A 15,664-nucleotide genomic window follows, 5' to 3' on the forward strand; every position below is an offset into this window, starting at 1 on the left:
ATCCCCTTATTGCAGCACCATTTGTTAAATTTTTTTGTTTGGTTTGGTTTGGTTTTTTGTTTGTTTGTTTCCTTGTTTTGGGGGAAGTGCATGGGCCAGGAACCAAATCAGGGTCTCCCTCATGGCAGATGAGAATTCTACCACTGAACTACCTTCATACCCCCAACAAATATGTTTTTGCATAACATAGATATACTTGGTCAAAAATTTGGAAACTAATGTACTCATTAGAGAATTTTTTTTTTATGGTTTTATACCAGTGTTTTATTTTACATCAAATTGGTGAGGCATACAGAGAAAGAAGGTGGGGGGAGAATGACTTCTGATGGAATGTTCTCTTCTAGAAAGTTGTGAGTCAAGGAGAATTCCTCTAAAGGCTGTAGAAATACTTGCCAGAAATACCTAGGGGTACGTTTAAGGTCTTTTTCAATCCAGAGATGTTATGATTCTAATATTAAGAGTGATAATAATTCTGATTCTGTGCTCAACCATGGTGAAAAGAATAAAACTGATTTCAAAGGTTCCATTAAGACCCACTTTCTTTTGCAGGAGGTTTCTTTTCCTTGGTTTTTGCTCTGGCTGTAAAACAGCCTTTTCCTTCTAAATCTATTCCAGCCATACAATCACTCTAGTGTATTAATGTAAAATGTCGAACCACAGAAATCCTGCATGGTCCATGATTTCTTACCTCGAGGCCTCCGTCACAAATCCCAAATTACTGTTATCTTTGTTATGTTTACCTTGTATCAAGGAATTTCCCTCTGAGGTTTTTTTCTAACTTCGTTTACTTGATGTGAAGTAGAAATATGTCTTTCAGCAAAACAATTCTACTTGATAAGTGGATACTGATGCCAACTTGGGCGGTGAATATCTCAACCTTCCTCAACATTATATGTGACATACAACATGCTAGTGAGTTTTTTGTAACATATTGCTCATTAACTTAAAAACTGCAAATTAAAATGATGTTATGTTATAGTAATTCCCTGGAAGCCAAACAAATATGCAGAGTATTTTATGTGTGTATTATCCAAGATGGAAGCACAGAGCTGTAAACAGCAAATATTTCCTATTCTATGCCAAGGCACAGTGATCAATGAACATGATAAGGAACATGATAAGAATCAGCTTTTATATTTTACATAAAAAATTTAAATACCATAATATGCATGAAATTTAAGGATTACATTAAGAAGAAACAATCCCCTTCCTAAAGATATCATCTTAACTAACATTTTAAAAAATTCAACAGTGATGGCTGACTTGGGAGAAACCAAAGAAAAGTAGCCTAGAGGATTAAAAGTAACAATTTTTTTTTTTACATGGGCAGGCACCAGGAATCGAACCCAGGTCCTTGGGCATGGCAGGCGAGCATTCTTACCTGCTGAGCCACTGTGGCCCGTCCAAAAGTAACAATTTTGATTCTTATTTACCTGGCAGTATTAATTATGATTTGGTCTGGGTAGAAGTTAAGAACAGAGATCTACTTGCCACAAAATTCCTGCCTATATTCACTTCTTTTAAGTCTCTATAATACCCTGGTAAAATTTCTTCTCCAAATTGTTCATCATTTTCTTGGATGCTGTAAGTTATTATAACTACTAGAAAAAAATTAAGGTAAAGGAAGTGGGCATAAAAATTCTAAACTAAATAAAAACACTAATTCAGGTTGGTGGATGTGAGATTGCAATAGCTAGTGTCTCATGCACTGACCTTTTTAAAGCCATGGTAAATACTTACTTGTAGAACAGAAATAGCTTGTTGATAGCAAGGGACAGACAATCCAACCTTCTGCCTCCTTGTAGTCACAAATCTCTATTAGCTCACTTTAGTTACCTTGAAAACGATGTTGGACATGTCTACCTCATAAGGATGGTGTGGAAATCAAATGAGATCCCCCAGCAGAGGCTAAGAAAAATAGAAATGTCCACAGAAAGATAACCCCTTGACCAGTAGCTAAACACTCTCTCCAGAATAGCAAGTCAGCAAATTCAGTCAAAATTTCCATAAAATTATTTGAGGACCCTATTGAAACTAAAGAACTGCAAGAGTTTTCTACTTCTCCACAAACATGGTACTATTTCCACATTCCGAATTCAGTACACACAGACATGCACAAACCCACACACATGCACAATATATGTATATGCGCATGTATATATATCCAAACTCACCAGCTTCACTTTAAATTAACCGACCTAATCAGTAGAAGACATTAGACAATTCACATTTTATGGACGAGAAAATGGAAGCCCCACACCCACCACCAAAATGGGTGTGTGGCTAAACTACACATTCTCAAAGAGCATGAAAAGGTCTTATTGACTTGAATAAAAGAGAATCATCAGCCTAAAAGTGATTCACAATTTTAAATTGCTTTTAATCTTCAAGTATATAAAAATGAGTATTTTACCTTGAGGCTGGGGATAAGAATTGCAAATTCTTAGAATAATAATCAGTAGAACTGGCCCATAGAAAAGATTTATGTGATACAATCTTATCCCAAATGCTCATAGTCATATTTCACTGTCTTTTCTAATGAAGGGACAAAAAGTATTATGTAATTATAGACTTTTCAAAATGTTAAGAATTCTGGAGATCAGCCTAACCTCTTGGTGTACACATGTATGAGAAACAAAGGGGTTCATTATATATTGATAAAGGGGTTATTTCAACAAGAATATATAACAATAATAAATATATATGCACCTAACAGCAGAGCCCTAAAGTATATGAGGGATAAATCGTCAGATCTCAAGGGAGAAATAGACGGTTCTATATTAATAGCAGGAGATTTCAATGCACTATTTCAATAATGAATGGAAAATCTAGACTGAAGATCAGAGGAACTAGAAGACTTGAGCAGTACTCCAAACTAACTACACCTAATAGACATACATTGCACACATCATACAACAGTTGTAGAATACCTATTCTTCACTAGTGCACATGGATCATTCTTCAATATAGACCATATCTTAGGCCACGAAACAAGTCTCAAAAAATAAAAAATATTGAAATAATAAAATGCTTCATTCTGACCACAAAGGGGTGAAGTAAGAAATCAATAACAGAGGGAGAAATGGAAAACTTACAAATAGGTGAATATTAATGTCCTCTTGAACAACCAAAGGGCCAAAGAGAAAATCACACAGGAAATTAGAAAATAGCTTGAGGTGAATGAAAATGAAAATACAACATATCAAAATTTATGGGGTGCAGCAAAGGGAGTGCTGAGAGGGAAATGTACAGCTCCAAATGCTAATACTAAAGAAGAAGAAATATCTCAAATCAGAAATCTAACCTCATAACTGGACAATGTAGAAAAGGAAAAGCAAACTAAATCTAAAGTGAGCAAAAGTAAGGAACCAGCCAAGATTAAAGTAGAGATAAATGAAATAGAGAATAAAATAATAACTGAATGGTTCTTTGAAAAGATCAATAAAATCAACAACCCTTTAGCTAGACTGACAAAGGAAAAAAGAGAAAGTGATCAAAAATGAAAAGGGAGAAAATACTATCAAACTCTCAAAAACAGAAAAAACTAGAACAGGATACTATGAACAACTGTGTGCCAACAAATTAGATAACCTTGATGAAATGTGCAAATTCCTAGAAATACACAAACTACCGGGACTGACTCAAGAAGAAATAGGAGTTATACACAAAACCATAAATAGCAGAGATTGGGACATTAATCAAAAACCTCCTAACAAGAAAAAAGTTCAGGGCCATTAGGCTTTGCAGTGAATTTTGCCAAATATTCCAAGAATTAATGCAAATCCTGCTCAAATTCTTCCCCAAAATCGAAGAGTTCTATGAGGCCAACATCATCTTCAGACCAAAGCCAGATAAAGATACAACTAGAAAAGAAAAAGTGCAGACCAGTATCTCTAATGAACATAGATGCAAAATTTTCAACAAAACACTAGCAACAGTTTATTAAAATGAATTAAACAACATGACCAAATGGGATTCATCCCAGGTATGCAAGGGTAGCGCAACACAAAATCAGTAAAGATGATACATCACATTAACAGAACAAAGGGGAAAAAAATGATTATCTTAACTGATTCAGGGCATGCACTTGATAAAATCCAGCATAATTTCTTGATAAAAACACTTAGAAAATTAGGAATAGTAGAAAATTTACTCAACATGATAAAGGGCTTAAATGAAAAACTAATAGCTAACATAATCAATGGTGAAAGACTGAACACTTTTCCTCTAAAATAAGGAGGAAGATAAGGACGTCCATTGTCACCACTGTTATTCAATATTGTCCTAGAAGCTCTGGCTAGAGCAATTAGGCAAAAGAAATAAATAAAAGGCATCTGAATTGGAAATGAAGAAGTGAAACTTTCTTTATTTGCAGATGACAAGATTCTACCTACAGAAAATCCTGAAAAGTCCACCTCAAAGCTACTGAAATTAATAAATAAATTCAGCAAAGTTGTGGGGCACAAGATCAACAAGCTAACATCAGTTGTGTTTTTACATACTGAACAATCTGAAGAAGGCATCAAGAAAAAAATTCAATTTACAATAGCAACTAAAAAAAATCAAATATCTAGAAATAATTCTAACCATGGATGTTAAAGGAGTTGTAAACAGAATATTCTGTAAACTATAAGACATTGCTAAAAGAAGTCAAAGAAACCTAAATAAATGGAGGGATATTTGGCTCATGGATTGTTCTGTATTGTTAGAGGTCTGTCCTACCCAATGTGATTTACAGATGCGATGCAATCCCAATGAAAATCCCAACAGCATTCTTTGCAGAAATGTCAAAGCCCATCATCAAATTTATATGGAAGGGTAAAGGACCCTGGATAACCAAAGCCATTTTGAAAAAGAAGAATTAAGTTGGAAGATTCACACTTGTCATTCTTAAAACTATTACAAAGCTACAGTAATCAAAACAGCATGGTACTACCAGGAGGACAGATACGTAGACCAGTGGAATTGAATCAAGAGCTCAGAAATCTAGCTCTCATTTATGGTCAACTGATTTTTGACAAAGGTGCCAAGTACACTCAATTGGAAAGAAAAGCCTCTTCAACAAACAGTGCTGGGTAAACTGGATGCCCTTTTGCAAATAATGAAGGTGGACCCCACCTCTCACAGACAAAAAAAATCAACCCCAAATGGGTCATGAACTAACTATAAGAACCAGAACTATAAATAACTAGAAGAAAACATAAGACACTTTTTTCAGTGCCTTGTGTTAGGCAATGATTTCTTAGACTTTACACTCAAAGAACAAACAACAAAAGGGAAAAATAATAGACCTCATCAAAAATTAAAAGCTTTTTGGCATCAAATGGCTCTATCATGAAAGCGAAAAGACAACCTTCACAATGGGAGAAATTATTTTGGAACCACATATCTGATAGTGATTTAATACCTGAAATATACAAAGAAGCCCTACAACTCAACAAAAAGACAAACAACCCGATTAAAAAGCGGGCAAAGGACAGAAATAGACACTTTTCCAAAGAAGATATACAGATGACTAATAAGTATATGAAAAGATGCTCAACCTCATTAGCCGTTAGGGAAATGCAAATCAAAAACATTTCAAAAGAAGATACGATTTCATGCTCACTAGAATGACTACACAAAAAATGGAAAATAACAAGTATTACAGAAGATGTGGAGAAATAAGAACATTCATACATTGTTGGTGGGTATGTAACATGGTCCAGCTGCTGTGGACAGTTTTTCAGGAAGCTACATACAGAATCATAATATGATCCTGCAATCTACTTCTAGGAATAAACCCCAAAGAATTGAAAGCTGGGACTTGAACAGCTATTTTCACACTGATGGTCAAAGAGGTATTATTCACAACACCAAAAGATGGAAGTAACCCAAGTATCCATCAATGAATGAATGAATGGATAAACAAAATGTGGTGTACACACACAATGGAATTTTATTCAGCCATTAAAAGGAATGAAGTTCTGATACATGCCACAATATGCAGAACCTGAAAGACATTATGTTGAATGAAATAAGCCAAATACCAAAGACACTGTATGATCTCACTGATATGAAATGACTAGAGTAAGCACACTCATAGAGTCAGGATTTGGAATATAGGTCCTCAGAGGCCGAGATGGCATAGGAAATTGGGAATTAAGGCTTCAATTGAACAGCGTTTCTATTTGGGTTGATGGGAAAGATCTGCTAATGGTTGGTGATAATGGTAGCAAAACACTGTGAACATAATTAACAGCACTGAATCATACATCTGAATGTGGTAATAAGGTGAAATTTTAGGTTGTACATATGTTATTAGAATAAAAATTTAAAAAAAACAGGGCTATAATAACAGAAACAGCAAACCCTATTATAAATCATGGAGTAAACTTTATAGTAAAATTGTTAAAATGCTCTTTCATGAACTGTAATAAATGTAGCACAGTAATGCAAGGTGTTAATAACAGGATGTGCTGGGGAACTCTGTATTTTATGTATCATTTTCCCATAAACCTACAACTTCTCTAAAAATAAAGAAAGAAAAAGATTAGAGAAGTCACAGTGTAAGTGCACCTGTAAGTTTTCTTATTTTCAGAAATAAGTATAACTATTATTTGAAGGTTTTCACATCTTTGATTGTGATGATTAATATTATATATTTCATATATCTCTTTGAATAAACACCTGAAGGGAGGGCTAAACCTTGCTCCAATGGTGTGCTGGTTTTATAAGTATTCCTACATGCACGCACGATAGAAACATAGCTACAAAAAATACAACAGCCGTTATCAGGAAGCCAATTCTTTGCTTCCCAAGCATAAGCACAACCCTTATAATTACTGAATAAATGCAGAAGTTTGAAATAAGCTGATAAGTTAGATAAATGAGACAATGGCTGCTAACACCTACAGCCATACAGGCAAAGTTAAGATAACCATATAAGTAACAGTAGAAAAGATGTATTTTGCACAAAAGTCATTTACATTAATCTGAAATACCTAAATACTAAAAGAATATCTAAGAGCATTTTAGGGTGTCTATTCCATTAGTTTTATACTGATGTGTTTCTAGACAGTTTAAGAAATCGACACTGGATCCAATCAAGACTGAATCTACAACGTGATGACTATCCACGAAATGATGGTGGAAAAAATGGAATAATATAGCATCCTATTGATGATATCAAAATCTGGAGCTTGGGTGGGTGCGAGAAAGAGGTGGCACAGTTTAGAGTTTAAAATAGTGCTTACATTACTTAATCACTTCTACTTTAGTATGGATTGTGATTCAATTATTTTTTTCTTGGTACTGAGAGAATAAAAGAATGTTAATATCACTTGCAGGACAATTTTCTGACATGGAGAAATCTTCCAGGAAAGATGCAATGCTTCTGAGCTACTAAGATAAAAGAAAAAATCGAGGGCTTGTTCTGGCTTTAAACAAGAAAAGGAAAGAAACTATCTAGTTCTTTGAATAAAGACTTTCTAATTACCAGTCACTGCTCTAAAGTATGTCACTTGCAACCCAAAGAGCAGAGTATGTGAGATTAGAATATTTATATATCCAACATATTAATGACTATAACAACAAAGACAGAAACACTGCCCTAAGTGATTCATATACTCTGAATCGTAGCACTGAGTCATAAAGTATTACATATTACATCTCAATTGTTCTGATATGGTTTTAGCATTGCCCAGCATTCATAATCAGTTAATAAATTTTAAAAAGCAATTTGAAATGTAAAAACATATAAACCATGCTTACTGTATTTTTAAATAATTAACCAAATAACCAGCATTTATAACATTTAAGTGTAATAGATTAATGATTACCAAATAAAAAATCTTCCCCCAAACTGCTGCTAAAAAATCTTTCATTTAACTGGAAGAGACGCTACAATGTGAAGTTCATGCAAACTAATAAACTCTTAGAAAAATCCTATCCCATCTCTCACTTTGATCTTTCAGAGAGCAGGAAAAGGGGTTCCTGAGGGTTGTGACAACAATGCCATTTGTCATGAAGAATCATCTTTTATAGTTTCAAAGGGGAGTGGGAGAAGAGGGGTGACTAGTGGGTGGGGCAGAGGCCTGTGGCCCCAATTAAAAGTATGAAATGCTAAACTCCATTATGAAGACAAATAGGAAAGCACAACTTCATTGTTGAAAACCATTTCCCTCCTATCAGTCCAAGGATTCATGCATCAATATTGTGGATGAACTGTTAATTACAAAATCAATTAAAAATTATTTCTAAAAACAGTCACGCGTCCCTGGCTCTCGCGGGGGCAATTTGGGCAGAAGGTCTCGTCTCACTAGGACCGCGCCAAATCACAAAGTCGTCATCCACAAGTAAGCAAAAGCAATCTGGTTTTTCATTTTTCAGCGCGGCTGAGCCCAGCCTGAGATTGATCGTCACATATGGCCCCAGAAAACAAACTGTCAATACCTTGAATGCTGCAGAATTTGAACAAATAGCCATCCACCCATTCAAGCCACTCATTGCATCCCATTTAACAGATTTTATTGACAGCTTCCTTCTTGTAATTAAAGGGAAAACTACTGGCCGGCAACCAAGATAAAGTTCAAAGATAGGGTCAAAACAAAAGCAGATGGAGGGGCACGGTGTGACTGTCAATGGTACATGGCATCAGAGCATGTTATTGACACGGAGGTACCTAATGACCGGCACGTCATTAAGGAGGGATCTATTCTGAACTTTATGCAAATGATAAAAGAGAACTTAAGTCCACAGTAAAGCATTAGGAGAGGCACAAAGGGAAAAACAACAAAGCTCCAATGATTTTTATTTATCAGAGTCTGCTCCCAATTTTAGCACATTTCGATTCAAATGTAAGGAAAATTCATTCCCATAATTCTTAACCTTTAATGCATAGTTTGTGCCTTTGAGGGAAATACTCCTTCAGCAGAAATTGACTTCTAGAGAACTCCAGAATGCAAGAAAACAGAGTATTCTTTGATAACCAAAATTAAAACCAACATGAAGTGTATTTTCCCAATTGCCTAATCTGCATTCTGGAGGTGGGGGGAATGTTACGTGTTATATCCGTAATTCAAATTTATCCCAACTTGTGCATATAAGACAATGGAGCAAATTTTGTCCTGACAGTGTCTATTTATGCTGCTTCTACCAGAACTTTTGCTTTGCTAGGGTCCTAATTAGTAAAGGCATGAGGTGTTAAACATTTTGCAGCTTTCAATAAGCAAGTAAAATAAAAGGAATTCCCTTTACGTTTTTCTTATTTCTAAGTTTTCCCTAGAAAGCTACAACGACAACAATTTTGCTAACTTATGCAGAATTTTACCAGCTAGGTCTAGCCAAATCCCCAATGAAGTTAAAGGAAAGGGTAAAACTGATATTTTAAAAAATGTAACAGCGATCATGTTAATATGCCAACCTGAATTAGCAAGAGCTATAGCTTTGAGGGTGACAAATTCTTCTTTCTCCAGCTTCATGCTCTTGTATTTCTTTACCAGCTGCAGGATAGCGTTATTTAGGTCAAGAAGGCCTGCTAATTTGGACTGGTCTTCATCCATTATATAATCGTCTGCATAGACAAGTTCATCTTCAAACGAAAGGGATCGGTATACGACACCAAGGATCAAAATTTCCATCCAAGCACTCTGCAGAAGGCTCATCTGGTCAGCCAGGGACAGAGTGGAGAAGCCTGCATGGGAAGACAGGCAGATCAAGTTACTTTAAAGCCATAATTTCATAATGCAACATTAGTTTCATATGATCCTGGGCTTTGGCATCGGTGCTTAAATTGATGCAGAGCTCTGATTAGAAGCTCTTAAAACTGATCACTTTGCAAGTTACCTACAAAGCAAAAGTCACAAACCAGCTTCACTGTGTAGGTGTTTTCTGTAGGTTTCACAGACGTGTCTAAGGGAATAGCATAAGGAATTACAAATAGTTTCATAACTTTCATTGAGAAGAAAACGTAATCTTTAAACATACTTGATTCCTGGATGGAGTCTTTATGAACGTCATTTTTCAGAAAGTTAGATTTTCCACGACCTCATCTCTAAAAATTACTATTGTTAATCAACATAAAAGTAAACAAACACCAAGAAACAACAAGGACAGCAAACAAATTAGGCCACACGATGAAGTGCAAATCTGGAAGTATTTCTCTATAATATTCACAAGCAACAGTGAGTGATGACTGTGCTTACAAGTGCCATCTGAATTGGCTATTTTGCCACACTGATAATTTTGACTTGAATTCCTTGCTTAAATGGTGTAAAATAAAGTGGAACACTTAGTAGTCAGGTCTTCTCACTAAGTAGAGAAGTCCCATTCATTCTGTTATTAAGGTCCAGTTATTTAATGAGGCAGTGGGGTTTAGTGGAAAGCATATGAACAGAGTCAGAGTTTGAATTTAAATTTTGGCTCCATTGAGCTGTTTTACCTTGAGCAAGGCAATCTACTTGTACTTTAATATCCTCACTTGAAAAACATAAAATAATGCTCATCTAAACACTAATTTATAATATGCATTCAGTAAGTAGGGCTATATCATTTTTATCTGAAATATCTAGATGACTGCTTCAATTATTTACTGCAATTCTGGGCTGCATTCACACATGCATGTTTAATGACCCTTCTGAGCCTGAGAAAACATTTCCAAAAAAGATTAAATAAAAAAGAAATAGTTTTTCAGTAGGCAAGGATGAAGTAGTACAATTAAACTTATTTAGGAAAAATGATATATATACTTAAATCTCAGAGGGATTATATCTAGTTTCTAAAAGGAAATGCTAGTGAAAATATCTGATTATCAGTCTGATGCTTTTTCCAAGAGCCCTAAAAAAAGGTTCGTGCAAACTTTATTTCCAATTCCAAGGGTATACCCGGAAATTCCAAGGGTGACACCCCTCCCCCGATCCTCATTGTTTTTTGAAGACAGTGGTACCATAATAATTTAAGGTCCTGCCACCAGCGGAGGGCAGAAAAATTTTAATAATGTAACTTAAGGAAATTCTTTATGCTTTCTTTCTTCTACACCCTATTACCCAAATAATAAATATTCACTGGCTCCCCAACCTTCTCAGGTGCCTGCTTATGGTTCATTATTGTTGTTTGTATTCATATCAAACTGTTCATATTCGCATAATATTAGAAACTACAGTACAATATCAAAATAAAATGATTTCCTGGCCTGTTGGGGAAACCTAGTGGCTTGTCATTTAACACCATTAACGATAAGTGTTTAATAAAATCATCAAAAAGGATTAGTCAAGCTTTTCTCAACGGAGTCTTAGGCATATGTAAAGCATTTCTTTCATTGTTTATCAAGCTGCTTACATGTTACTCGACAGGGTTTGTTTTTTTTGGGGGGGGGGATGGTTGCGTAAAATCTCTTTTTTTAATGTATTTTTTTTGTAAAAGAATAAATACACTTTTAGAATTAGAGTTCTAACAACTAATAACATTTTAAACAAGGAATTGGGAAAGAAAAATGATTATCTAACCTGTCTCCAACTGCTTTTGATTGGGGGAGTGTTACAGTCACTCAAAAAACGCAGATTGTTCTTTTACTATCCACCCTTCCCCATTTCCCCTGCTCCCCAAAACAGCAGAGGAAGCAGGAATTCCAAATATCTTCGTCAAGAGAAGGGACGAGCTAGGAACTTATTTTGTATATACGTAAGTGAAAAAATAAATTCGCACCTGCAACGTTAGGAGCAAAAATCAATGGGTGTTTTCAATTCACCTTAGTTTTCTGGTTCTTTTTCAAGCTCCCCAACAGCAGTTTTTCTACAGCAGCAGATGGACGGGGGATAGCCTGCAGCACCTCCGTGACAGCCCTTTCTCCCTCCCCGACACTGCTGTTAGTAAATAGATTTACACATTCTCCAATCTCCACACATCTTTCTGCCGAATAATTAAAAGCAGGATGATTAGTTTATTGAGTGGAAGAAGGAACTTTTTTATTGAGGTCCATCCATGATTTTATCAGGGCCAGCACTTTTACGGTTGTCAGGAGGGTGCAGGCATCCAATTTTTCTTATCTGCCTGATTAATACAAACGCTGTTTCAGGACGCATTAATTAACAGATACAAATCTGCGTTCTCATGGAAGGATCAATACCGAGAAGAAAAGAGGCATCAATGTGAATTTAGTGCTGATGATGGAGAAGGCACTCTATCGACAGTTACGTGCACGGAAACTTTAAAGTTGCACGGGGGGCCCCCTTTGTCCCTGTGATTTACAAATTAACAATTTTTCAGCCATAACAATGTTTCACACATTTCTGTTGGGTTTAATTAAGCAAAAAGCAATAAAATTCTATTTTTCTGGGTTGATCCAGCAATTTGTTTCTTCTGTGTCAATGGGTTGTGTGTGAATGTGTGTGAGTGTTTAGCCTTCCTGCAAACCTAACTTTTTTTTTTTCCTTTCACTTCCCAATTAAATAAAAGAAGGCAAAAGGCAAAGGAAAGGTTCCCTCTCTCTCTCTCTCTCTCTCTCTCTCTCTCTCTCTCTCTTGATCTGGGAATGTGAGGAGAAGGATATAGCACAAAAGGTTTTGGCAAGTTTGCTTGTTTGATACCCTAAGTCTATTTCAGCTGATTAAAGGATGTGTAATTTATGTCAAACCACAGGAAAAGGAACAGTTCATGCTTTGCAAAATATAAATAAAAATCTGGACTTTTATCTCTTTTAGAGATAAGTTCCTAGACCAGAATTTTATCTGGTCTAGGAATAGCTGTGTCTCAACCCTTTAACCCTTTGTGTACTAACACACCTCTGATATCTGAATACTGGCACAAAGACGCCCCCTGCCCAATGCCTGAGCAGCAGTTCACTAGCCTTGTCAGGAGACAATTGTGTACAACTGCTCACTAAGGAGGCTGAATATATAATAGAGATTACATTTTAATTCCAGGAAATTCTTCTACCTGCTCTTTAGGAGTGTTAGCTTTATTTCACATACACAAGGCACACGGGTAAAATAATATTTTTCTCAATAAACTTGAGTAAAGTGTAAAAACCTAACTGGCCAAGGCCTAAATGAAAATGCATGTCTTAATAAACTGACTCTCAGGCATAAACACGACTGCTCTATTGGTTCACACATAACTTGCACCCAAATGATAATTAGCTGCTTGTGCCTTTCTGCCGTATTTACTTGTATTTTACAGCCACAGAGTCACACGCTAAAGGTCTTCATCCTCTGTATCTCGTTATCTTGGGAGAGAAGCCTCCTTCCCGAGTGAAATAAAATGCTTTCACCTGTGCTGCTTGGACTTCACGTTTTGTACATCCTCGTATCTTAATCTTCGGCGTGTGACAGGTTATAGTTTTAAATGTTCGGCCATATCACAGTTTCTTAAAATACACTGATGCCAGGGCACACATTTTTTTTTTCTCCAGCCATGGACCATTCCATGCACAGCGCTGACAACTCTGATCTCTCTTCATCTCCGTCCCAGAGTCAGGGCCGTTTAATGTATCTCAGGCATTCTGCTACCAGGCTGACTCCCTACCTCGACCCGCCGTGAAATAGCACGTTTATCTGCAATACGCGTGCTCCAAATAAACCAGATGACAGTCGGGAATAGCACCATTTGGAAGGATTGAAAAGCTTCTCAAGAGGCAGGTATTCCCTGAGGTAATAGGCTTAAAGAAAGGATGTTTTGTGCCAACCCTCTTGCCATCTTCTACTTGAAACTGAGAGGTTGACAGTGGTGCCATGGGCACTTGTCAAGCACTTTTTTTTTTTTCTTCCCTTTTCAGCTTAGCAAACTGATGCACTTTGCAATCAACTTACAAAAAAAAAAGGCTAAGCATTTGAAAGTGTGAAGGGCAAAAAATATCTGACGGCTAGTCTTCAAAAATACACTTTCATTTCAGAAAGCATAAATGTTTATTTCCTGAACGGAGTGTTGACAGAAATAGGCTGCAGCGCAGGCATTTGGGTTTAACCCCTGCTAGGCATTTTCTTCTCTGCTGCTTCCTTGAAACAGAAAGCAAGCATTTTAAATCTTCAGGGTATCTGTTAATATTGGTTAATCACGGCATTGATTATTCTGCTCACGGTTTTTGAACTGTAGTTTCTCTGTTCCACTAAAAACGGACACTTTTCAATAAATAGCATATCGTGCTGGAATTGTAATTATGCCATAATGACTCACTGAGATCGCAAAGTGCAGAGAGACAAGCTGATTGAACAACAAAGCATAGGCTAGGTCCTTTCTCTTTCACACAAATAAACCTAATGTTTACAGAAAGTAGGAAAGAAAAGAATAGTAATGGCAGTAGGATTTGGTCCTTGCTACCAACAGATGCAGAGATGTATAACCTTTTTTAGAGAAAAACGCACTTGTATTTTTAAGCTAGTTGCCCTTTTCAAGTACGGGCAGCTGTATCCCTTGTTCTATGAGTCACGAAGCATATAGCTCCGAGTCTTACAAGGAATTTTTTGAACACATTTTTCTGAAGACCCTTTTCCCTTTTTTTTTTCACAAAGATGGATTTTATGGCCTTGAACCCACCGGGGGCTAGAGTTAAGCAGATACAGATGGTGAAGTGCCAAAGTGAAAGTTGGAATATCCACATGGGCCTACCAGAAGCATTTTCTTTTAAAAATTTCTTTAAAGGGGATGATAATGACCCTCTCTCTATTATTTTAGCATGTACACATTAGCTATAATACCTATGATGTTAGGCTTTAAAGCTTTATTCTTCAGGCTGACCATAATTCTGATTCCAATAAGTTAGATACAACGACAATTGGTTTGAGTGAAATGTAAGAATAACTGACACAAGTGGGAAATGCCTCCCTTTCCTACTCATTCAGTTACTTGTCTCAACATTTGTTGATTCCATAAATTGTTTCTTTAGCTCTGTTTATATACTTCATAGAGTTGTCACGTAGATTGTATGGAATCATTTTAATCACAATGGGTTTCACAGGACAAATGAGCACTCCCAAAATCTGAAAGGTAGAAATCATATTTAAAAATCACTTTATACCCATGTGACAGAGCTGACTATAATTTTCTATACGCATAATTACAGTTAGTCAACTCATGGGCTCACAATGGAAACATGCCCCATGGCATTGGAGAAAAGTTTTCTTCAGCAATTTTTACTTGGTCTCCAGGCTAGCTTTCTAGAAAAACAAGTAGCAGCCAAGGAAAAATACATTCCAAATATCAATGCAGGAAAGCCTCAAAATAATGACAAGATTCTCTTTGTTTGAGTGGGAGGTTTTTAACAATTGGTGACCAATTTACATTGGTAGGCTGACTAGAGAGGAAAGATGAATGCAAAATAAGAGTGAGGGGGGTTTCTGTAGGAGTGTGCAGCTCTTTTTCGGAAGTCTTTACTTACCTAAACCACTTACCATTTCTCAATGACTGAGAGAGGATCTGAAATAATTGCCTTAGCTTTTCCCAAACTCCCTCTTACAGCGACCCAACTTTACTTCTTCTGTCCTTTCATCTAACCCAAGAAGAAAGAAAAATAATTGGGTGGGGGGACGTGGGCAGAGCTGGGGGCTGTATGGGCTGAGCTACCTTAAAGGATGGAAATCGAATGGCTTTCTTTTCCTACAACTTGTATTTTGTGTGGGTTGAAAACAAGAAAACTCTGCCTGGAAAGCTCTCCTTTTTGATGTGGGTGAAGTTAGTTTGACCATGAAGAAAA

The 15,664-nt window shown here is 36.3% G+C and overlaps 1 protein-coding gene across 19 annotated transcripts in view; it reads right to left on the reverse strand.

Moving 5' to 3' along the window:
- Positions 1 to 15,664, reverse strand: part of ESRRG (estrogen related receptor gamma) — a 625,071-nt gene that overhangs the window by 8,228 nt on the left and 601,179 nt on the right. For all 19 annotated transcript variants that reach the window (XM_077157825.1, XM_077157829.1, XM_077157824.1 and 16 more), the window contains one exon: positions 9,404 to 9,673. In XM_077157825.1, the coding sequence (XP_077013940.1) occupies positions 9,404 to 9,673 (270 nt within the window). The remainder of the gene's footprint in view (positions 1 to 9,403; positions 9,674 to 15,664) is intronic.

This window comes from Tamandua tetradactyla, chromosome 4 (assembly GCF_023851605.1).
Source record: "Tamandua tetradactyla isolate mTamTet1 chromosome 4, mTamTet1.pri, whole genome shotgun sequence".
Lineage (NCBI taxonomy): Eukaryota > Metazoa > Chordata > Mammalia > Pilosa > Myrmecophagidae > Tamandua > Tamandua tetradactyla.